This window comes from Peromyscus eremicus, chromosome 14, assembly GCF_949786415.1.
Source record: "Peromyscus eremicus chromosome 14, PerEre_H2_v1, whole genome shotgun sequence".
In the NCBI taxonomy this organism is placed as follows: domain Eukaryota; kingdom Metazoa; phylum Chordata; class Mammalia; order Rodentia; family Cricetidae; genus Peromyscus; species Peromyscus eremicus.
Genome location: NC_081430.1, coordinates 70,223,513 through 70,249,286, shown reverse-complemented (window position 1 = coordinate 70,249,286; position 25,774 = coordinate 70,223,513). Strand labels below are relative to the sequence as shown.

General features: G+C 42.4%; 1 protein-coding gene across 1 annotated transcript in view; it reads left to right on the top strand.

Moving 5' to 3' along the window:
• Nucleotides 1-4,351: 4,351 nt before the first annotated feature.
• The window catches only part of Ccdc175 (coiled-coil domain containing 175), a 65,004-nt gene continuing 43,581 nt past the window's right edge, over nucleotides 4,352-25,774 (top strand). Inside the window, exons 1-7 of the mRNA XM_059279237.1 lie at nucleotides 4,352-4,553; nucleotides 5,119-5,204; nucleotides 7,874-7,985; nucleotides 11,984-12,119; nucleotides 15,001-15,229; nucleotides 19,526-19,648; nucleotides 21,527-21,636. Coding sequence (XP_059135220.1) covers nucleotides 4,394-4,553; nucleotides 5,119-5,204; nucleotides 7,874-7,985; nucleotides 11,984-12,119; nucleotides 15,001-15,229; nucleotides 19,526-19,648; nucleotides 21,527-21,636 — 956 coding nt within the window. The 5' untranslated portion in view covers nucleotides 4,352-4,393. The remainder of the gene's footprint in view (nucleotides 4,554-5,118; nucleotides 5,205-7,873; nucleotides 7,986-11,983; nucleotides 12,120-15,000; nucleotides 15,230-19,525; nucleotides 19,649-21,526; nucleotides 21,637-25,774) is intronic.

The following is a 25,774-nucleotide window of genomic DNA, read 5'->3' as shown; positions in this document are numbered from 1 at the left end:
TTAGAATATTTCGTGTACGGTAAAACCCAACATATTGTCACTGAATGTGTCAGAACTGAACTTTTAGAGAAAGCCAAGTTGCTCAGTTCTTAGTTGCTGGACTAGGGAAAGCTCTAGAGAAGAGAGACCCAAAGGACAGACAGTTGACATCTCCAGGTGCCCACCTTTTCTTTCTCCTCTTTCTCATATTTTTCCTCTTCCTGACCCCTCTAGGGTTCCGTCTGACCTCCTTCAAGGTCCCATCCCTGGTACCACCAATAGATAGGTCTTTTTTGGCACATAAATGCTCTGTGCTGGACATAATACCCAGCCTTGCAGACACACAGCGAGGGTCAGAACCAATGAGTCTGGTGCCGGTTCGGGTGTGGCCAGGCCCGTGTCTGATAGCAGAGCAGCGTATTGTCTTTCTGTGCTGAGACTCACCTTGCAGGCAGTGACCACCACCCAGGAGAAATGGCATGGACATAAACCAATTTCCCATTTGTGTTACCGCAGCTGTTGGCTGACAAAATTGTCCCTGAGGTTTGAATAACAAATCAAGACATGGCGGAAAGTACAGTAGCATTTGCATCTCAGAAAACACTTATTTTTCCATTAACAGAAGGCAAAAATGGGAAATGCGTGAGGTGGGAAATCCTTGGCAAGTGTTCTGTGGTCAGGACGTCTTTCATTCTGCTTCGTGTTCACAATCCCAGGATACAAATTTCCACTTTACTCAGGAAGAATGAATGCAAAGGGGCAAATTACCTAAAACCATTAACAATTATGTGGCCCATGGTTGTTCCAAATCCACTGGGTCACTGAAAACAAATACTCATGAGAGAAAATTGAAGCAAGTCTCCTAGCTGAGTGTTATGAACACCGTCATAGCCTGTCCTTCCTTAGAAGCACCTGGCTTTCCTCTCTTGGCATAATTCTGTTGGGGTGCTCCTGTTTGCTTCACTGTTAACCATCTGGGACCACCTAGGGCACATGTTTCCTCTGCCATTTTGCCACAAATAACCACATGCTAGAGTCACTGTAACGGAGAACTGAAGATAGGCATTTTTTTCATGAACTTGTTTTAATTGACAAATTAGAGGGTTCCGTTAGAGCGTCTTCATACATATACGTCGCTACACTCTGGTCTAATTTGTGTCAGCTCCCATGCCTCCTGCCCCAGTTCTTGTTCACCTCCTTCCACCCCCAAATAGGTCTTCCTTCTGATTTCATGTCAAATCAATCAAAACACCTCAGATGCTACCAGAAATCCCAGGAGCAGGGATATTCAAATATATAAACATCCTACAGAGACCTGCCAGACGTGAAGCCAACAAGAAGGCTTAAATTTGGGAGATACACTAGACACAAACTCCCTTTCTATTCAGCCTGAGAAACTTCATTGATTCCTTCTCAGTTCTGAGGGAGCCATGAAGTCACAGCTAGCTTGGAGTTGACCTTGAGGTTAAATGTGAACTTGGTTGACTCCTGTAGAGATCCTCCAGCTCCCAGTTTGCCTGAAGCCTCTTGATTCCTGTCATGTCTGTGGAGATGACAGTGAGAACTCATTATTCTAACTCCCCTCCTGGGTGGCCTCGTGATTCCATTCTGGACACCGAGACAAGGAAACATGTGAGATGCTGGGCAGATATCCTTCCCCTGAAGAGAGGAACGTGGGACTTTCACACCTGAGAATTTTCTATTTCCCTGCATTGTACAAGTGCAGACCATTGTACATGGGCTGCAGCAATCATCGATGATCACGAAGGGAATAGGCCTGAAGATGAGACAACATGCAGATAGATAGATAGATAGATAGATAGATAGATAGATAGATAGATAGAATAGAACAGATAGATAGATAGAATAGATAGAACAGATAGATAGATAGAGACAGAATAGATAGAATAGAATAGAATAGAATAGATAGATAGATAGATAGATAGATAGATAGATAGATAGATAGATAAACAGAAAGATAAAAACACTGATGGCGCACAGGCCGATGTGCTAGACTTGCAGGACTTGGAGTGCGGATGGCAGAAACTTAGTTTGCTACAGTTCTTACTTCCCATGAAGACCTTGTACCTGTGCATGTTGTGTGTATGTGGGGGGGAGGACGCGGATAGTCCCTTAGGGATCAGCCTGGATTTGTAGACAGTGCAGAGCAGTGACATAAATGGGGTGATGAGAAGGAAGAATATAAAGGTTGGATCAGAATGGTCCAATGTGCACGTGTCCTGAGGGAGCTGTCAAAGGAAATGTGCCACAAGGATAATGTAGACCAAGGGGAAAATGTCAGAAAACCACCACAATCTGTATGGTTTTCACATGTCCAACACCATGACCCTGGATGGTATTCACGTGTCCACCACCATGACCCTATATGTTACCCACATGCCCACCACCATGACCCTGGATGATACCCACATGCCGATCACCATGACCCTGGATGGTACCCACATGCCCACCACCATGACCCTGGATGGTACTCACATGTCCACCACCATGACCCTGGAAGGTACTCACATGTCCACCACCATGAACCTGAATGGTACTCACATGCCCACCACCATGACCCTGAATGGTACTCACATGCCAACCACCATAACCCTGGATGGTACCCACATGCCCATCACCATGAACCTGGATGGTACTCACATGCCCACCACCATGACCCTGAATGGTACCCACATGCCCATCACCATGAACCTGGATGGTACTCACATGCCCACCACCATGACCCTGAATGGTACTCACATGCCCACTACCATGACCCTGGATGGTACTCACATGCCCACTACCATGACCCTGGATGGTACTCACATGCCCACTACCATGACCCTGAATGGTACTCACATGCCCACCACCATGACCCTGGATGGTACTCACATGCCCACTACCATGACCCTGAATGGTACTCACATGCCCACCACCATGACCCTGGATGGTACTCACATGCCCACCACCATGACCCTGGATGGTACTCACATGCCCACCACCATGACCCTGAATGGTACTCACATGCCCACCACCATGACCCTGGATGGTACTCACATGCCCACTACCATGACCCTGGATGGTACTCACATGCCCACTACCATGACCCTGAATGGTACTCACATGCCCACCACCATGACCCTATATGGTACCCACATGCCCACCACCATGACCCTGGATGGTACTCACATGCCCATATTTTCTGCTGAGCTACTGGAAACTGCTAGAATTCTGGAAACATCTCCTGCAAGGTCTCGGGTTCCAAACCTGAAGACCTGAGGTCCATTGCTGCTGGAAATGACTCCACCTCTAAACAGAAAGCGTGGCTTCTCCACCCTCTAATCTCTTCCTAGTGTCTCCTATTGGTTGAACTTACCCAGAAATCCAAGATCACAAGAGAGTTTGGGAAACAGGCCTCCCAGGCTTCTTGTATCCATCAAAGAGGAGATCGCAGAGACGCAAGAACAGAGCTGAATATAATTAGATTAACTCCAGCAAAAAGAAAGGACCCAAGACAGTGCCCACAGCCAGGATAAGGCTCTCCTGGATGGAGAAAGTCTAGGTTCTGGAGCTGGTTCAGCTGTTGTTGATATGCTGAGGCCTCCACCAGATACTGTAGCGTGATGGCGGATGGCAGGCTCAGGGCCCTCCCCTGGAAAGTGGGCCCAGACACCCGTCTCAAAGGATTACAGTGGTTATGTGGGTCACTGGAGGGGAAAGTATTCAGAACAGGGTCTGAAACATAGTAAGCACCACATAGTTGGCAGCTAACGACATTACAGTCAGTAAGACGTCAGTTTCAACACCTGCAAAGAAACCTTAGGAATGGAACTTAAATCGCTTCGCTTGTCTCTAGCCAGGCAGAATTGATCGTTACATTCAACGCTGAGCCTGATCTGTGTCCCTGTCATCAAATAGCTCACGCAAGGATAAAAGAACTACGGTTCAAGGCAAAACGTTTTCAGAAACAGTCCTGGGAGGATAGAAACCAAGTGTAACGATTCAGTGGACTCCTCTTTAGATCCAGAGTTGTCTTCCTATGGCCTCGGAAATTTCACTTTTTCGCCCATGCCTCAGTTTCTACCTCGGGATAAAATGGATATAGTAAGTCTGCCACATGAAGTCACCGTGTAGGTTAAGGAAACTACTATATGGAGAGGCCTGAGGCGTTCCAACGTGGTCCTGTGGTTCCTCAAAGCCTTGTGTAAGAAAGATATTGGAAACGGAACACAAAGGAGTAGCTGAAGAATCATTTAACCAGGAACTCTTATAAGGGGGGTTGGTGGTAAAGAGAACCGGAGAAGGCGCCCACTACAGGTGAGGGCCACAAGGGGGCGCATGGAGATGTTAGCGTCATCGTTGCCCCTGGCAACCGTGGTCCTCGGTCTTCGCCAGCGTTGGCCCCAGCAGCAAGATGGCTTTGCGCTCCTGGACCCCCGATAAGGGGTTTATCAGCGAGAAGATGGTGCGGCCAGCCTCGGTCTCCACCAGCCTCTCCCTGGAGCTGTGCACCTTCCCTGCCACCCTGGGCTCCTCGGTAGCGACCGCCGCGTTAGAGCAGCTCCTAGTTGTGGGTGAGAGTTCTACAGACTCCGGGAGTCACATCCTACCTGGAGATAGTGATCTGCTCCACTCTTGGCAGGAGCCTGGGCAGGCATTCTTCTGAAACTATAGCATCCCTGGCCAGGGTCTAGCCTTCTGTTCCTCGTTGGTTGGGGAGATGGGAGACAAGGAGGGGCTAAGTGTTCGGCACACTTGCCCAAGTGCATTTAGGGTGAACTAAAGTGATTTGGTGTGTGTGTGTGTGTGTGTGTGTGTGTGTGTGTGTGTGTGTGTGTGTACATATGAAACCTTTTAAACCCACATTACAGACATCTCAGCTTTTTCTCATTTGTAAATGCTTATTGCTATTTCATCTATTTGAAATCTCTTCTTCCTGTCATAAGATGAATTTAGTGAGAGATTTTCTTTAGGGATAATAAAACAATAGGAAACATATTCAAAGGAAATTCATAACGTTCACTAGACATTCAAAATAGTGTAAGGTTCAGCATTTGAACCAGATCATAGAGGCTGGACCAAGCAGGATTGGAGCAAATCCGTTAAGAGATCTTAATATTCTAATCTTTTCTTTTCCAGAAAAATCTCTGCAAGGTGACTATTTCACTTGCAATGAAGAAATTAAAACCTTCCTTAAGGACATTATTGTGGCTGTTAAAAAACTGGTACTGTATTATCTTTAAGATCTTTTTCAGACTTTCCCTTACACCCGCATTAACCCTTAACTGAGGAGCGACTCTGCTCAAGTTGCCTAAATACGTAAACAGAGAAAATATTTACCCGGAGTTAAAAATATTCTTTCTTCAATTTGCCAACCAATATCAGTACAGACTCCTGCTCAATTTTTTATGCAGAAAACTGAGTTATGAGGCCTGTGTCAGAGATGAAGACAAGCCCAATTAGGAAAAGCCACATGAGTGCTGAGAGAGCTCAATTAATAGGTGGGCCATGTGGTCAAAAGCTTGGACATTATATGTAAGCAAGGTTACAACCAACCAACCAAAAATATCAATCAGCCTAACAACCTACTACCAACCACCATCACCACTAGGCAGGGGTGGGGAGTGGGGGATGGAGGGGTGGGGAAATCATTTGTATGGTTACTACCATCACTAGACAGGTTGGGGTGGGGGTTGGGGAGATCACTTGTATAGTAACCACCATCACTAAGTGGGGAGGTGGGGTGGAGGGATCACTTGTATGTTTACCACCATAACTAAGCAGGATGGGGGTGGGGATCATGTGTATGGTTACCACCATCACTAGGCAGGGTGGTGGGAATCAGCTACCTGTAGCAATTCCCTTCACAACTGGTAAATGATTTCTTAACATCTGCTTCACTGAAGCAGACATCTGTGTCGTGAAAATGTCAGAAATTCTATCTTTATGTAGACCTTCCCCTAGAGAAGCCAGATAAAGAAACGTTCTAAAATTTCCTTCCGAAGTATCACAGACACACCTATTCATCATCTTTAGATGATGCTTAAAATGCTGTCTCGGCTGAAATAGTAGAGTCTTTATTTGATTTTTAAAAGTAGTGAATACAAATGGATTATTTCACAAATGTCCAAGAAGGCAGAAAGGGTGTGAAGTAAGTGACCTCAAGTCCACAGATGGGCAGCTTATTATTATAATAAAAATTTATATTTTATATAAACATATAATCACAACACAGAGCCACATTTCATTATCCCTCAAGTGGACCCATAAGAGCTTTGCTGCCCAGCATCACTGATAACCCTCCTGATTGCTTCTTCCTTTCAGTTACATTTTTCTTAGTATATATAGAAGTCAAGATTTTCATTGTGGCTAATTAAAGAATCTAGTCTCCATCTACTCAATACCTGAGCCATGAAATCTCTCAAGTAGCAGACATAAATCCCTCCACTTAAAAAACTGACCAATACTTATTATAAAAGTAATACACGTTTACCCTAGGCATTTTACAAAATAAATAAATAAGCAAAAGTAAAAAACTAAAAACCATCATCAATTCTACTACCTTCAAATATTCGCAATTAACTCTTTTACTTTTAGAGTACAGGTGGTACCTGCATTGAATTTTATTTTTTGCAGAAAATGTCCTGCAGCTTGATCTTATGGAGGCATTTTCTCAACTGAGATTCCCTCCATTCAGATAACTCTAGCTTGTGTCTAGTTGACATAAAACTACCCAACATGCCGCCACCCACCATACCCCTCTCCTCCACAGTTGACATGAGGTTGAGCTTTGGCAGTGAAGGATACTGGGAAGTATGGTAGAGAAAGAAGATTCTTTCTAGGTCCCAATGTTCAGCCTGGCAGGCTCCTCTCCTGTGCATGATAGTGTATACAATTATGCAATCTCATTTTCAGTTGGTAAAATGCAATAGAAGTTTCTCTGGATCCAAATTAGCTCTGTCTTTATTTACTTAAAAGATGGTTTTTGAATGTGTCTCTTCCTTTAAATGCATTTGTACCTAAAAACAAATGAATCATCACTCACAATACTGTTTAGATTTATAGATATAAGAAAAGATGTGCTGTTGTTGGTTGTTTTCTTTACTCTTTTTTGGGGGCCCTCCACCCAGCTCCCAAATAAATCACTCAAAGAGGCTTATTCTTTATTAATTATAAATTGTCCAGCCTCAGCTTGGCTCATTTCTAGCCACCTTTTTTTAACTTAACTTATCCCGTCTACCTTTTGCCTCTGGGCTTTTCCCATTCTCTTACTTCTGTAAATCTCACACTTACTCCGTGGCTTGCTGTGTAGCTGGGTGGCTGGCCACTGGAGTCCTCCTCCTTCTCTGGCTACTTCTCTCCTTTCTTCTTCCCAGATTTCTCCTTCTCTGCCTACCAGCCCCTCCTATCCTTTCTCTTGCCTTGCTATTGGCCATTCAGTTATATATATATATATATATATATATATATATATATATATATATATATATATATGTATGTATGTAGAAAGCATTGTTCTCTTTACTCCTGCATGGGTATTTATAGGGAAATTTTATTTTTGTAGTGAGTGACCTTCCTGGTATTGCCCTTCTTGGTGGAATCTTTCCATTTAGATGAATTGAAACTGGATATAGGAAACAGGTACACATAAGGAGGACAGTTCTGAGTGAAAGAACCAACAGGAATTAAGAAATACATCATTAGTGACAGATTAAAATCTGATTGCAGGTCCTCATCTTTCCCGGCCATTTCTACCATGTAAAAATGGCAGCAGGCAATGTCCGGTAGAAATGACGTTTCAAACCCCCAAAACAGAGAGACCCTTTCTTAGGAAAGAAGCATTGTTTTCATGCATTACCCATTTAACAATGTAGTTTAATATATTTTTTTCCAGGTGGAAATGAGAAAAAAGACAATTGAGCTTCTGGAAATTGAAAGCATGGAGCTGAGCAGACTCTACTTTCTGCTGGAGACTGTGCCTGACAGCATCAACAGGGAGCTGGAAGGTACTTCTGAGGTCATGAGCTGCAGGGCTTCAGGGTCTCCCATGGAAAAAGAGAGCCAAGTGCTTTTGAAACAAGGATTTAGTAGTTGTGCTAATATAAGCATCAAAAGAGAGATTCCCTGACATGAACATTGTGATCCGTAGCAACTCCCCATTTTATTTTAAGTGGAATAATATACTCTTTAGAAATTTAATTTGCATAATTTTGCTGTTAAATTGACTAAGAGATGGGTCAACCCAATTTCTGATGAATAGCTACACACATAAGTTAGGTACCATGGATATCCTCACCCACATTCTACTTTTTGTTTATGTGACGTTGGCAACTCTAGGTTCTTCAAATAAGCAGTCTTGTTATGACTGGCTTATTTCACTTAATGAATGTCTTCAAGATTTAGTCATATGGGAGTCTGAGTTGGGATTCTTTCCTTTTTGAGGTTGAATAACATTTCATGGTATATTATATACCCACCACACTTTGCTTATGTTTTGTGTGCTTCTTCTGACTTCTGGCCGCTGTGAGTAATGGTATTTATGAACCATGTCTGAATGCACAGATGAACTCCACTTTTAATTCTTTTGGCTCTATATCAAGAAAGGGAATCGCTGGATTGCGTGATAACTCTACATGTAGTTATAACAAGCCAACCATTACGTGTAGCCACCAGCCATGCACATGGCTTCATTTCTTCCACATCCTTGCCAACACTTGTTATTTTGTGCTTTTGTTTGTTTTAATGAGACCTATTCTATCAGCATTAATTAGAATCTCACTGTGGTTTTAATTTGAACTTTTCCAGTGATTAACGTCTTTGAGTGCCTTTTCCTGTGTTTGTTGGTTATCGCTGTATTTTCTGGAGAGGACTATCTACGCAGGCCCTTTGTCTTTATAGTAATTAATTGTCGTTGTTGTCATTGTTGGGCTGTGGAGTTTTTATTCCTCACAATGTTAACCTCTTACTAGATATATCACTTACAAATACCTACTCCAGAGCTTGCCTTGACCCTCTGTGGATGGCGACCTTTGAGGTAACCTTTTTGTTTGATGGTCTAACTTATCTATTTTTTCCTATGGCTATGCTTTGGGTGTTGTATCAAAGAAATCATTCTCAAATCCAATGACATAAAGATTTTAACTGAGCCTGGAGAGATGGTTCAGTAGTTGAGATCACTTGCTGCTCTTGCAGAGGACCTGGGTTCACTTCCTAGTTCCTGCACGGCAGCTCACAACCATTTCCAACTTCAGTTCCAGGGCATCCGATGCCCTCTTCTGGCCTCTATTGGCACCAGGCACTCACAAGGTTCACATAAACTCCCACAGGCTCACACATATACACATAAATAAAAAGAAATACATGAATTAAAAAAACTGACCGTAGCCCATCCTTTCCTCTGAGAGTGGCTCTTAAATGTTTGATTTGGACTTTATGGTACTGGAGATCAGCCCCCCCCCCCCCACACACACACGTGAGGAGCATCCCGTTGCCAAGCCACACTTCCAGCCCCTGAAAAATGTAAACCTTTAGCTCCTACATTCAGCTCTTGGAATCATTTTCACTTAAATGTTTGGTGTCAGGCCAGGATCCAACTTTATTTTTCCAGCTGCAAGAAGTGTCAGCCAAGACTCGTGACTGAGTTCCTCTCTAATAATCAATCACCTTGAGCAGGGAGAGCAGGCCCCACCACGTGACAGCCCCTCCCTGGGTCAGAGTTTGTCCAGTGATCAGCCAGTATGGCCCTCTTCTGTCACCCAGTTTGACTTCCCCTCTGCAGTCTCTCCACCTCCAGCCCACCAGAGATACCGCTGAAAGCATTACACATCTTCTACACACAAACCTTAGACTCTGTTTCCCAAGGAGCCATCTTGAAAGAACAATTCAAATAAGAAAATAATGTTTTGTTTGTTTGCATTTTATCTTTTAGCTTTGGTTGCATTTGTTAGTTTTAAATCAGGGTTCCATGAACCCCAAGCTGGCTGTTCTACTTCCCCAGTGCTGGGGTTATAGGCAAGTGACATCTCCCCTGGCATAAAACATCTATTTTTAAGACAGATGTACCAATTATCCACTTACTGATGCTCAATTCTAAATCTGTATTTTGATGTCCACTTGACAATAAGGGAGCTGAACCTTATAGATCTTTTATCATTAAAAGCAGTGGGGACAGGAACTCAAGCCAGATAGGAACCTGGAGGCAGGAGCTGATGCAGAGACCATGGAGGGGTGCTGCTTACTGGCTTGCTCATCATGGCTTGCTCAGCCTGCTTGCTTGCTTGCTTGCTTTTTTAAAAATGTATTTATTTATTATGTATACAGTGTTCTGTTTGCATATATCCCTTCAGGCCAGAAGAGGGAGCCAGATCTCATTACAAATGATTGTGAGCCACCATGTGGGTGCTGGGAATTGAACTCAGGACCTCTGGAAGGACAACCAGTGCTCTTAACCTCTGGGTCTCTCCAGCCCTCAGCCTGCTTTCTTATAGAACCCAGGACCACCAGCCCAGGGATGTCACCACCCACAATGGGTTGGGCCCTCCCCAATCCTAGTAAGAAAACGCCCTACATTTGGATCTTATGAAGGCATTTTCTCAATTGAGTTTCCCTTCTTTCAGATAACTCCAGCTTACACCAAGTTGACATAAAACTAGCCAACATCCTGCCACCCCTTGCTAAGTGACTGATGTTCAGCTTTGGCAGTAGAGGACACTGGGAAGTATGGTAGAGAACGAAGAGAGGTTTTGTTTGGGTTCCAGTGTCCTGCCTGGCAGATTCCCTCCACTGCACATGACATTGGCAAGCCTCAATCCTACAAGGACCCACTGCTTTCAATGCCCAACACATCCCCATTACCGGAACCCTTTGGACGGTTTCACAGCAGTGCCAAAGAGAGACATAACCCTGTGGAGAGCTTCCCTCGACTTTCCTTGAGCAATTATGCCCCATTTGTGTGAACAAGTCCTCTAGCACTCTAGAGAGATTTCCAGAAAATTCCAGCAGCCCAGCATTTCCTGCATCTCTTGGCCATCCCACAGAGCACAGCTTTCTAGAGAGGGCTGTCCCATCTGACTAGAGCTACTACTTCTTTGTTACATTAATCTTCGGCTGTCAATAGCAGCACTTTTAAAGAAACTTTTGTTGCTGAATTTTCTTTGAGAGTTCTGTCCTCCAACTGTATCCTAACTGGTACTGTGGGTTATATAATAAAGCAATAATATACTTAGTGTTACATTAGTTGAGAAGGAAAAAACAATAATACATGTGCACAGGGGGAAAAAAAGACTTATCAGAATCTGTATCAAAGGGAGAGCTAGAAAAACGTTGCTGGTTTACTTTCTTTAGTTGTCTTTCTTATTTTCTGGATTGGGTTATATTTACATAAACAGAAAAAAATACCTTCATAGGATTAATACACATCACATTAGCATGTAAGGCCCTTGCTGCAGGCTATCTGTGTAACTGAGAAAGTTTAACTGGCTTAATAGCAGCATCAGAAGCAGCAAGGGAAGATTTGATAGAAAACTCAGAATCTCCAGGCATCCTCCAGACACGCTGGCCCTGGCGATGTGTATTTGAGACCCAAATTTGAGACACTTTGTTAACAAAAACAATTTAACTAGTGACCTAGAGAAAAAGATACACTGGGGGTGAGGGTAATAGCCTCAATCTCTAAGGGGAGCTATCAACTAGTTGCTAGGGAAGTTGTTATGTAAGTGTGTTGACCCTTGGCCAACACCTGGAATAAGCCTCTAAAGCAGTGGTTTTCAACCTTCCTAATGCTGTGACCCTTAAATACAGTCCCTCATGTTGTAGTGACCTTCAACCATAAAATTATTTTCATTGCTGACTTATAACTGTAATTTTGCTACTGTTATGAATTGTAATGTAACTATTATTTAATAATAATAATAATATTTCAATGAAAGGCAATTCTCTTCGGGATAGGGCAAGCATCTACTGTTCCTCTTCCTCAATAACAGTCACATTTCCACTTGCTTTTAAGAATGTGTCCGAGACGCTCGCAAACTCAATATTTTGGAAGTGAATCAAATGAGAACCAAGGTGGAGAGGATGGATAATGAAGTTGAGTTTCTAAAGAAGAGAATAAGCGATCTGAAGGAGGTGAATGAAGCTCTGGGGTAGGTCACTCTTAATTCAGGTTTTGAGAGATTGGGAATGTTCATTGGTGAACTATACACTTACTTCCAAGGCACCTCCCAAGGTCAAAGCTGACGTTGCTTTTAGTTTCTGCTTTTATAGAATTAAGAATGCAACCCCACCCTGCTCCAAGGCAAGCCCTCTTGTTGGAATTATAAGTACATATCAATCCAGTTCTGTTCTCTCCAGTGCATTTCCTTAAAGGTCTTGCCTATAATCTACCAGAAGTTAGTTCTAGGGTTTATAGAGTTAATGGAGACCATGTGTGTAACTCCCTGCAGTCTGAGATCTCCCAGCACCTTTTCTTTATTCCCGAGCTGTTGCCTTGAACCAATACTTCATCCCATGGGCCTCATTTGCTCCATCTGTAAAACAGGATTCAGAACTCCTGACCTAACCTAGCTCAGAAGAGGAAATTTATTCTAGAAGGAGAAAACAATAAAAGATTTGCAGAATAACTCATCACTGAGCAAATTTGCAGGGCTAATTCATAAGTATCTGAATGCTGGTATTCCATATTGAGAAATTTTTAAAAAACCCCTCATAGCATGGAAGTTGGTTCACGGGGACTGGTAAGATCTCAATGTCCACAGGCTTGCTTCCAAACTAGGGCCTCAGAGCACTTGCCCTGGGAGATACGTTATGAATGAGGCTCATAATTATATGATTGGAGAATACTGAATACTGACTATTCTTACTCCTCCAAAGGATTCACAATGCATTTTATGCATGGACTGTACTAGGCACCATTTCCAGAGATAGCTACAAACTAGACTATTTCTAAACCAACAACCAGAAATAAAAGACGCAGCCAGATACACCTGCTCCAGTAATTTTGGGGCTTGAGTGAGCATCAGGATCCTGAGAAGGCTTGTTAAAACACAGACCTCTGGGATTTGGTAGGTCTGGCTGGTAGTAGGGTTGGGATAAAGATCAACACTTCTAATAGATTCCAGGTGATGCTCATCCTGCAGTTCCATCATGATAGGGGAATCTCTGCTGTAGATAAATCTTCAGGGAGAGAGAAGTGCAAGTAGAGGGTGGTGGATTGATGAGACAAGACTATAAAGCTATAATCACAAGCTGTTCTTCTACTTTTCAAAGGAAGAGCCATTATCCAGGTCCTCACAGACTCTGGTGAGCGACGGTGAGACCCTACTGGCTCCTGCTCACTGCTGGGAAACTATAGACTATGGAGGTCTTTGGGTGTGTTTTCCCTGGGCCTGCATTCTGTCTGTGAGTGCCTACTTCTCAAATCGCCACCACCACCACCACCACTTCTAACACCACCACCACCTCTACTACCACCAAAACCACCATCACCACCATCACCACCATCAATCACCACCACCACTACCACCACCACCACCACCTCCACCACCTCCACCTCCACCACCACCTCCTCTTCCTCCTCCACCATCACCACCTCTACCACCTCTATTATCACCAACAGTAGGTTTTTAGGTTGACTTGGTTTCTTCCCTAAAGAGCTGCAATCCTTGGACTGATTCTCTTTCTGGATTTCACATGCTCTAACTACAAAACACCCAGATTCACTCCCCCACCAAGCCTCCCACTCAGGCTGCATTTTATTTATCTCTCTTGTGATGTTTGGCCTCTGCCAAATTAATCTCCAAACAGCCTATGTCTAGTTTCCTGAGGCTTCAAGTTCCTTTCCCCCCACCCAAAGTCTCTAACCTGGACACTAAACAGTAGGAGAGGACTTTATGTTACAAGCGCTTTTAAATAATGAAACAGAAATGGTATCGATCTTTCCTTCTTCCAACCTCTTCATTATCTCCGTGCTAAATGTTTCTCCCAGAATTCAGATCTCCCTCAGGGAGATGCGGCCCACAGTGCATGTGTGAGACACATGACACATTTTGTGCTCAGGTCAGGGCGACAAGGTGAGAATCAGGTCTCAAACATCGTCCGAGCAGTAGAGTTGGTGGCGGCCTCATCTTTCCCTGGGTTCTGCCTAGGAAGGCTAGATTTCTCTTGGGCCTACCCCATAGGGCTATGGTATCAGGGGAAATAGAGACAGGATGGAATGATTGTCTTTCTTTGATTCAATGACCTGCCTCGAAACACTCATCTGGCCAGATTCCATTCACTCATTCAAAATGACTTTTGAATTATTTTATTCTTTAAGCAAAATCCCTTAATATCCTGGCACATGGGGCTAGGTGGGGGGGGGGGTTGCTGGTGGGGCCACATGACTGACATTTTAGCAGTGGCTAAAAAAGTTGCAAAGTGGACACTCGTCCTGTTTCCTTATATGCTTATCAAGTTTGAATTTAAACCACAAAGATGATTAGAAAATGAGTATGCCTTACAACATCCCTCTTTGTGAGGGCTCCTGCCACCAGAGTCTCTACATTCCTTCTTTCCTAAATGTAGACGAATTTCTACACCGTCGTATTAAATAAGAAACACAGAGCCAAATACAGGGGTGAAAGCCTTAGAGATCAGGGAAACAGTGAGAGCCACCAGCCAGCCTTAGCTCACCATGCTGCCGAAGCCTACGCCGCCATAGCTTCCCAAGAGAGCTACTACCCAGGCTTTTATTGCCTTGCTCTTCTGCCCTCTCATTGGCTCCTAGCCCAGCTTCCTCACTTCCTTGTCACTGTCTGTCTGTACAGACCTCCAGATCTCTGGTTGGTAGTGGGATTAAAGGCATGTGTCACCACACTTGGCTCTGCTCCCTAGTATGGCCTTGACATACGCAGAGACCCTGCCTATTCTTCTTGGCTTGTTGATGGCTTCATCTCAGTGTCCCATTCTTCTCGGTTTGTGGGTGGCTTCACCTAAATGCCGTCCTTTTATACTGAGGCTCGTTCTCCCCCCACTCCCCGCCCCCAGTGTAAAGCAAGAAGAGCTGGCAAAGCAGCATGCACAGTTTGTCCTGTTGCTGAACCAAACCCTGGAAGAAAAAGCCACAGCTACCATTTATATCAACGACACCTATACCAGAATAAACTTCGAGAAAGAAGAAATAGTACTCCAAAACCAATGTATGCAAGAGGCAAGTGACTTAATGGAAAAACACAAAATAGAGTATTATGAAAAGAAAGACCAGTTGGCTACCCAGGTAAGTGGTAGGATTTATTCTTTTTAAATTCAGAATTGTCTTGAATCTGAGGCAGGAAATGGGATTTTTTTTTTCTTCTGAACAAGAGTGGAGTGTTGTTGGTTGTTTTTGCTCTTTTAGGGGTATTGTGGGGATTTATTAAGGCAACTCCACGTAGTTAAAAAGGAGGTTTATTCTTGGGTAACTTACAGCCAGTAATGGGGTTGGTTATAGGATCCGGGAGAGGTGAGGTGCAGTCCAGCGGTGTTCTCGGGAGAACTCTGCTCAGTCTACCATCCAGCATCCAGGATCACCAGGAACCAAGAGACCTGGCATATCCGGATCTTGGGTCTTAAGGGCTCCCGTCTTCGCCCTGCTCCAGGGGCAGGTCATAGGTAGGTGTGGCAGTTACTAGGACCCTCACTAGGGGTAGTATTTCCAGGTCAAAGCTGGAACAGCTACCCACTACAAGGGGGTCTGTCACTCAGCTCCCAAACAAACCACACACTGAGGCTTCTTCTTAATTATAAATGCTCAGCCTTAGCTTGGCTTGTTGCTTGCCAGATTTTCTTAAATTATCCCACCTAGCTTTTGTCTCTGGGCTTTTTCCTTTCTTTATTTCTATATACCTTTCATTATTTCTTACTCCATGGCTTGCTTTGCAGCTGGGTGGCTGGCCCCTGGTGTCCTCCTCCTACTCTGGCTCCTTCTTATCCTTCCAGCTTTCTCCCGCTATATATTCTCTCTGCCTGCGAGCCACGCCTATCCTTTCCCCTGCCTTGCTATTGGCCATTCAGCTCTTTATTAAACCATCAGGTGTTTTAGACAGGCACAGTCACACAGCTTCACAGAGTTAAACAAATGCAACATAAACAAATAAAAGTAACACACCTTAAAATAATATTTTCCAACAGGGGAGTGAGAAACTCACAGTTGTATTTGGTTGGTTGCTTGCTTGTTTTGGAGCCTCCAGGAAAAGATACTCAGTTGGATACCTTCAGTTCACAGAACAGAATACAGGGCAGGGTCTATGTCTCTGTAGTGGCCTCATGCCAATGCAGAGATGAGGAATTGGCCACCATCTTACCCAGTTCCACTTCTATATCCACAGAACCCAGGAGTCAGGCAGAACACCTGCTCTTCCAGCAGTAGCAACCTGAGGCAGGAGTCACCTTCAGAGGGGCTGCCAGACTCCAGTGCACAAAAATCAAACTGTATTGTAAACGGAGGCTTTTCTGCCCCACCTGGCCCTGTAGCCACTTTAAAAATAATCACTCAGAGGCTTTATATTAGTTACGAACCATTTGGCCTATTGCTCAGGCTTGTTACTAACTGGATCTTACAACTTAAATTAACCCATATCTATTAATCTATGTTTTGCCATGTCTCATGTGCTCTAATACATCTTGCTCCTTTGGCAGTTTCTCCTAACTCCACCCTTCTTCTCCCTGTATCTCTGCTTGTGTTTCCCACCTGGCTCTATCCTGCCTTGCTATAGGCCAAAGCAGCTTCCTTATTAACCAATGGTAATAAAATATATTCACAGCATACAGGAAGACATCCCACAGCATTCCCCTTTTCTGTATAATCAAAAAGGAAGTTTTTAACTTTAACCTAGTAAAATTACATATAACAAAACAGTTATCAAGCAAGAATTACAGTAACAATATCTAGTCTATTTGTATTTGGCAAAATTAAAGAAAATATTCTATCATTTTATCTTATTTTTGTGAGTCTAAAGTTTCATATCTAATTTACCTTTTATCATAACTAAGGAAAACTATAATTATAACTATCTAGTCTTCAACTCCATCAAAGACCCCAGAAGGATAGATCACCTGAGTAAACAGGAAGTGCATTGCAAGCAACTTCCAAAACTCTAGAAATGACAGAGGCATCTGGCTGCCTGGACAGTCACCCAAAGTTCTTTTGTAACATTGGGGCATTCATCTTCAGCCAACAGACCTAGAGTATCTGGCAGACTTTTCAGTGCAGCAGGAAATTTGAAGGACTGTCTTGCCTATTTTGGCAAAGTTCATCTGTCACTTTCCTCTGTGTCCTGCAGAATGTCTGGCAGTTACTTCTGTGAAGCTGGAACCTGAAGGACCATCCCGCCTTGTTTTTGCAAAGTTCAGTGGCCATTTTCCTATGGGTCCTGCATGTCCAGTTTACACAACATACTGTGAAGCAGTCCAGGCAAGAGCAGTTTCTTGTCCAGATGGCTAGCCTCACCACACTGAAAGCAAACTCCATAAGGAGTTTCTTTGATGCTGATCATCCTCTTTGAAGTAATTGGTGCTGCCAAGAGCAGACATGTCTCACTGTCGAGAAAAGTCTACATTCTTAAAACATTTTAAATGCCACATTCTATAGGTCTTTGAAGTGTTTGAAGATTACCTGTCTAATTGAAATATATCTTTGTATACCTAAAAAAAAACCTAACTAATATGGTTATAAGTTTGAGTATTATGCATGACTAACTATTAATCTGTATTTTTAATTATATATTACATTTTTAAATGAGCTGCATGAACATAAACCTTAAACGAGAGTAGAAATATACATCTAATATAACAAAATTGACTTTAAATTTGTATCAATAAACCAAAACCCAAAGGCAAGACTGTATTATGAGGCTAACAACTTTTCGAGGTCAGAAGCAGAGGTGGCGCTGCTATATTAATTGAGGTCACTGTCCAACTGCTTAGGGTCCTTTTATTTCTCACTGTGCCTTGGTGGCTCTTGGAAAGGTAGAACCATCTCCATTCTTCCTCTACAGAAAGGAGCTGCACCTAAGATGGAAACTGAGCTTTGGTTGTTTCTTTCCCAAAGTGAGAATGGGCATAGGCTTGGGGACTTTCTACATTTTTCACCCTGAGCCACAAGTTTCTACCTTCAGACACAGGAAATCAAACTTGAGCTTAAATGGAAAGGGAAGAAGGAAGATTAATTTATTACATTGCTTTTTAAATTTTATGGGTTTTTCCCCTAATTTTCAACAAAATGTATCTATCGCCAAGTTTCACTCATATGTATCTGTACTCTGGTATATAGATATTGATTATGGTCACGTTCATTCAGAATAGGTAACAATGAAAAAAAGTGGCAAATGGCTTTCATCAAAAGACAGCCAGACATAAGTGTTCACAGAGTTTTCATTCACTATGCTTTCTTATGTCTCTCTGCTCATTATTGCCTTGTTCTTTCAGTTTGCTGACAAAAAGGTGTTGTATAATATTGTTGTAAGATGTGTTACATTTGTTTATGCTGTGGAACATTTGTTTAATGATGCAAGGATGTGTTGCATTCTTTCATGTTGCATTTGTTTAACTCTGTGAAGTTGTGTTACTGGGCCTGTCTAAAACTCCTGATTGGTCTAATAAAGAGCTGAACTGCCAATAGCAAGGCAAGAGCAAGGATAGGAGGGACTGGCAGGCAGAGAAAATAAATAGAAGGAGAAAAAGAAGGAGGAGCAAGAGAACAAGAAAAGGAGGACACTAGGGGCCAGCCACCCATCCACACAGTCAGCCACGGAGTAAATATGAAAGTAAGATATACAGAAGTAAGTGAAGGAATGCCCAGAGGCAAAAGGTAAATGGGATAATTTAAATTAAGGAAAGCTAGCTAGACATAAGCCAAGCTAAGGCCGGGCATTTATAAGCAAGAAAAAGTCTCTATGAATGTTTTATTTATGAGCTGCATGGCGGGCCCTGAAAGAGTAAAGAGTAAAAAAAACAGCCAATAATAAACAAGTTTGATTTTAATAAGCATCACTCATTCCCCTAGAGTCTGACATCGGACCAGATGTTTGATTTGGGTAAAAGAAGGAAAAAATTGTCCAAGCTCCTAAGCTGCCCTGTCTTCAGTGACTTTGTACTCTCTACCTTTAGTTGGGTTTTATTTTCCATTAGGGAGTGTGAACTGGGGTCTCTAGACAAGCGATTACTTCCTTCACTCCCCTTCTCTGCTTAATGTACCTTAGTGTGGTACCCATTGCTGGGATGCTGCAGCACGTCCCTCCAGTGGCAAGATGCTTTTACCCTTTCTTAGCAGTGGTCCCTGCCACATTGCTCCTGGAAGTGCACCGTCTCCACAATGTGGAGCTGGAGTTTGACCCGTAGGCTGCGTGGGTTTGTCTTTAACACCCGGAAACAAGTACACCCTGGCTTCGTTTCATTTTCTTTGAAAGTGTTAGTTTACTTAGGTGGAAAAATGGTGCTTTTAAATTAAACATGAGTTAGGCCAACAAGCTGAAAGGTCTTTCTCAACTCTGGTGTGCTAATAGACTTTTTAATTGGCTTCTTATTGTCGCTCTAGATGAAAGAGTTTAAGCAGTCCTGCGAAACGAGCAGAAAGGAAACGTATAGTAAGAAGAAAGAATTGACCAGACTACAGAATAAAATCATAAAAATGAAGCAAACGGTCACCACCAGCACAGTGGTAAGAAAAAAACAAACGCCTCCTTCCTTTAGCCCAATCTGAGCATATTTTTGTTTCTTAAGGTTTATTTATCTTCCTGTGCTTCTGAGAGGATGCCAATGGCATGTTAACATTTCCTGATGCTTTCTTTAAAGTGTTAGAGCATGTCCAGACTGCATTTGATGGACTAAAACACTTCGAACGTGATCTTAACAGCTGCATGCAGAACTACCGACATATATATTAATGCCTGCTCATCTTTTACCACAATTAGTTGAGTGAATGGGCCTATAGTATATCAGAAATCACAGGCAAAACCACACAATACAGCAATTACAGGGAAACAGCACACTTTTCTCCCATAATGCTTCACTAATTCCATCATATGTTACATGAGGTGCACATGCTAGCCTTAATTATGGTATGACCATTATGACATCTAATTTTTACAACATTGGTAAAATAAAATACTTTTCTCACATGTATGTGTTTGAAGAGACCATTATCTGTTTTTAGATTTCCACATGGCAAAGATGCAGAGGTCAGACTAGGCTTAAGAAAGTTGCTATGCAGAGCACTGCTTCGTCTGTATGCCAAAGCTCACCTCCACTTTGAGCCTCCCAAAGTATGAGGAAGCTCTCCACCAGCAGAGTTTAGGAAAATTAAATGTACGTTTTTAAAGTAGATTCCAAGATGTCTAAGGTCAATTTGCAGCAGTAACAATCTCCCCCCAGAGCCTGCTGCACCCCCTGCCATCCCCATTCTTGAGGGTCACATAGACCTGAACTTAAAGTTTGATCTACCAACCTATTAAATGGGGGGGGGGGGAATGCAATACTGCCTAGTACAGTGGATTTTTGTGGAGATCCCCAAAGTATAGACTGAGGCCACGGGAAAGTACAGACTAACATGCGCATGGAATCTTCAATTTAGACACCTCTTTGGCCAGGCCAAACTGGTGGAATGTTGGCCTAAAAAGAATTGACTGTGATTCTTCAAGCATGGGTGGCTGAGGGCTGGAGACAGTGAATATTAATTAGGCCCATCGGTTTTGCTGGCATGTGAGATTTATGAAACCCAAACTGGAAAATGTAAACTTAGGCAATGAACATTAGCCCTGATAACTGATCAGAGTCCTTTCAACATTCTGCTGATTTTGATGGCTGTTCTAGAATCTCAGTTAACTCTGGACCCATGTTTCTGTAGTCAATCACAGGGTGCTCTAGAGAGAGAAACCACTTTGAATAGCTTTTGCTCTGTTGGGTGGCTTTCTAGGGAGTTTCTAAATTAACATCTGTCCCCAAAGTGGTAACACACCAGTCACCTAAAGAATGACTCATCCAGTTACATCCTGATGAATACAAATGTGTTTTTAGAGGAGATATGTACACACACACACACACACACACACACACACACACACACACACACACACATATACACATATACTCATTATTGTATTTAGTCATCTATCCCCACCAAAGTCTGTGTTTTCTTTTCTTTTTCGGTTTTTTTGTTTGTTTGTTTGTTTTTTCTGAGACAAGGTTTCTCTGTGTAGCTTTGCTCCTTTTCCTGGAACTCACTCTGTAGCCCAGGCTGGCCTTGAACTCACAGAGATCTGCCTGGCTCTGCCTCTCGAGTGCTGGGATTAAAGGTGTGCGCCACCACCGCCTGGCCTGTTTTCTTATTGTTTCAGAATTGGGCTTTTTTTGCCAAGTTGAGTTTATTTTTTTTTTAAAAAAAAAGTCATAAAAATGACCTTTTCTGACTAAAGTGTGGCCCCACCATAAACATTGTACGATTGATGCATAAAATCCTTAGAGAACCTGAACTGCTGCTGTGAATCGTTTGCTGATAACTGGATGTCATATTTTTTTACTTTTGTTGACTTTCCAATAGATGCTTACCGATCACAATTTAGAGATGACTCGGCTGCAGGAGTCATTAGCCATTTGGGAGAGAAAGGTAGAAGACATGAAGAGAGTTTGCTCAAGTATAGAGGAAAAAGTGTAAGTGGGACACTCTATTTTTACTGAAGCACTTGAGATGCGAATTAGTCAGCTTTTCTTTGTCACCTTAACACAATACCGGGTATAGTGAGCTAGCCCACAGTTGTAGAGGCCACAGATCATGGTCATACGGCCCCATTGCCCTGCCATGTATACACAGTACATTGTGAGAATAGTATAGGATATAGAGAACCTGCTTACAACACAGGGAGCAGGAAAATAGGAGAACAAGAGACTGTGGCCCCCAGTCCCAGTGACCTTACACCTGTACTGGGCCCTGTCCCTTAGAGACCCTACAAGCGCCTCATATCCCCACCCTGGAGACATCGTCTTTGATTCCTTTAGGAGACCAGTCAAGGTTCAAAGGGTAACAACTAATATGTTACCTTCATTCTCAGGAACACATCGCTAATATTAAATGGAAAATATACTTTGTTTATGCAAATCTGTGAGACTGTAGAGTCATCCCCTCCCTTAGCCAGATTTCAGATGATCTGTGGTGGGGTGCAGGTGGGGATCGCCGGTGCTGTAGACACGTGGTAAATGAAGGAAGTCTTTGGAACGTATTAACCTAACTTCAGTTCCTCACTCTGAAAGTTTCCTATGGGGAAGGGCATTGGAGGGGCACACCCTGAGTCTGTAACACACCCGGTTACACTGTGAATACTTACTTGCCTTATGCTCAGCCAAGGGGTCTTGCAAACTTTACTGAGAAAACATAGGGAAGGCTTAGGCAAAAATCATTCTTACGTGAGGAACTACACCCAGAACCTGAAGAAAGTCTTCTCTTTGTCTAAAAGATCATGGCCTGCTTCCTTTGAAGAGAGTGTTTCAGCCTTCTGTCTTTACCTGTACCCAGTTCTCTCTTCTTGGTGAGCACATATAAATGTATGACTGTATCAAACCTTCTGAAATGACCTGTGACTAGGCTAGCACATCAGCCACAATTGACCAGCAGCCTCTGTGAGTTCATATCAGAATGTACGTGGCATGACTTTGCTTCCTGGACCAGTCAGGTCTGGCCATGGAAATGGAATCTTGTAATGTGGCTTCCAAGGCCCACCCCAGTGATTCACTGACATCTGGGGAGATAAACTGCAGTCCAAGTCACTTTATGATAGAATCATTTACACATATATTTTAATGCTTTTTAATTAAAATTGTCTTCTAAAACGGGAACAGCAGAATACAACGCTAATCTCCCATCATGGTTCTATAGATATGCACAAATCTTTATATTGGATATAAGATTTTTAAAATAGGAAAGCTCAGTTAATATTATAATTAAAACTTAGTGGGGAGCCGGGCAGTGGTGGCGCATGCCTTTAATCCCAGCACTCGAGAAGCAGAGGCAGGCGGATCTTTGTGAGTTAGAGGCCAGCCTGGTTTACAGAGTGAGATCCAGAACAGGCACCAAAACTACACAGAGAAACCCTGTCTTGAAAAACCAAAACCAAAAACAAAACAAAAAAACAAACAAACAAACAAAAACAAAACAAAAAACTTAGTGGGGGAAACGGTGATATAATAGTTTCAACTCATCAATATTTCTAAGGAAAACTGTCAAAAATGTAGAAGACATGAATTATTTCTTCCTTTTTATTTTTGAGATTATAATGTAATTATATGTCTCTCTTCCCTCCTCTCCATCCACACCCTTCCATATATCCCTGTCATCTCTCCTTAAAAATTCACGGCCTCTTCTTTCACTAATTGTTATTGCAGGCATATTTGTATCTGTGTATGTACATATACGCATGGTCCTAATGAAATCTATTCAGTCCATATAGTGCTGCTTGTATGTGTGTGTTTAGGGCTGGCAGTTTTGACAGGGGTCAAGCAATCGGTGTGCTCATTCCTGGAGAAGACCACCTCTCCCACTCCCAGCTTTCCTCTCAGTTGCCTGTATTTTTGGATGAGGGTTGAGCCATCGTGGGCTTTTCCCTGTCCACTTTGGCGTGCCCACTGGTATTATCTTTGTTCAGTCCACGTGTATTTTCCCTTCCCAGAAAGCTCCCATTTCCCTAATCAGATCATTTGTACCCTACTATTCATCTCTATATTGCTCCCAAATTCCCCTATCCTGGCAGTGGATCCTTTTTAATTTCTTGGTTTCTGAATTACTACAGGTTATGTACTCATATCTAAAGATTCAGAGCTAGGAGCCTCCAATGAGGAAGAACATGCAGCATTTGTCCTTCTTGGTCTGGATCTTTCTATTATTCACTTAATGTGATATTGTCTAGTTCCCTCTGTTTACCTGCGAAGTTCCTGATTTCGTTTTTATTTCCAGCTGAGTAGTATTCCATAGTGTACAGGTACCCCATTTTCCTTATTCATTCATTGGTTGAAGGACATTGAGGTTGATTCCATTTCTTAGCTATTGTGAATAGAGCAGCAGCTAACAAGTCTGAGCAAACATCTGTGGAGTGGAATCTTGAGTTCTCTGGGCATATGCCAACGAATATTATTATCATATGGCTGATGCATTTTTAGATTTTTGAAAATTCTATACATTCTCCATTCTGTGGGCTTCCTCTTCACATGACTGATTGTTTCTTTAGCTGTATAGAAGTTTTTTAATGTCTTGAAGTCTCACTTGTCTACTATTGGCTTTATTTTTTTCATTTTATTTATTTATTTATTTATTTATTTATTTATTTATTTATTTATTTATTTTTCTATTATCAACTTGATACAGTACAAATTCTTATCCTAATTGTGAAATGTTTCATTGAGGCTTGCCCGGTAATTGAGTAAAACCAAAACTTATTATAAGCCACAGTCATCCTAGGGTCCCCCTGCTATGTAGCCTCCTTGGTTCTGTGAGTTGCAGTCTGATTGTTCTTTGCTTTATAGCTAGTATCCACTTATGAGTGAGTACATACCATGTTTGTCCTTCTGGGTTTGGGTTACCTCACTCAGGATGATATTTTCTAGTTCCATCCATTTGCCTGCAAATTTCCTGCTGTCATTGTTTTTTCCCTGCTGAGTAGTACTCCATTGTGTATATGTACCACATTTTCTTAACCCATTCTTCAGTTGACGGGCATCTAGGTTGTTTCCAGGTTCTGGCTATTATGAATAATGCTGCTATGAACATAGTTGAGCATGTGTCCTTGTGGTATGATTGAGCTTTCCTTGGGTATATGCCCAAGAGTGGTATAGCTGGGTCTTGAGGTAGATCGATTCTCAATTTTCTGAGAAACCGCCATACTGATTTCCACAGTGGTTGTACAAGTTTGCATTCCCACCAACAGTGGAGGAGTGTTCCCTTTGCTCTGCATCCTCTCCAACATAGACTGTCATTAGTGTTTTTGATCATAGACATTCTAACAGGTTTAAAGTGGTATCTCAGAGTCGTTTTGATTTGCATTTCTCTGATGATTACGATGTTGAGCATTTCTTTAAATGTCTTTCAGCCATTTGTAATTTTGTAGGGCAAAAGACACAGTCAATAAGACAAAAAGACAGCCTACAGAATGGGAAAAGACCTTCACCAACCCCACATCAGACAGAGGACTGATCTCCAAAGTATATAAAGAATTCAAGAAACTAGACATCAAAATACTGAACAATCCAATTAAAAAATGGGCTAAAGAGCTAAACAGAGAATTCTCAAAAGAAGAATCACAACTGTTGGCTTTAATTCTTGGGCAAATGGAGTGCTGTTTATTAAATCCTTCCCTACAACTATATTATATAAAGTTTGCCTATGTTTTCTTCTAGAAGTTTCAGTGTTTTAGGTTTCATGTTTAGGTCTTTGGTCTATTTGTAGTTAGTTTTTGTGCAAGGTGATAGATATAGGTCTAACTTCATTCTGCTATATGTGGACATGCAGTTTTTCCCAGCACCATTTGTTGAAGATGCTTTCTTTTCTCCACCTTATGTTTTTGGTGTCTTTGTCAAATATTGAGGGTTTGAAATTACATATGCTCATGTTTGAGTCTTCATTTCTGTTTCTTTAGTACACATAAGTTTTTGTGCCAGTACCATAGTGTCTTTATTACTATGGCTTTGTAATGTATCTTAAGATCTGGAATTATATTCTCTTCAGCATTTCTCTTTTTGCTCAGGATTGTTTTGGCTATCCTGGTTTCCTTGTGGTTCCATATTAATTTTAGGATAGTTTTTTTCT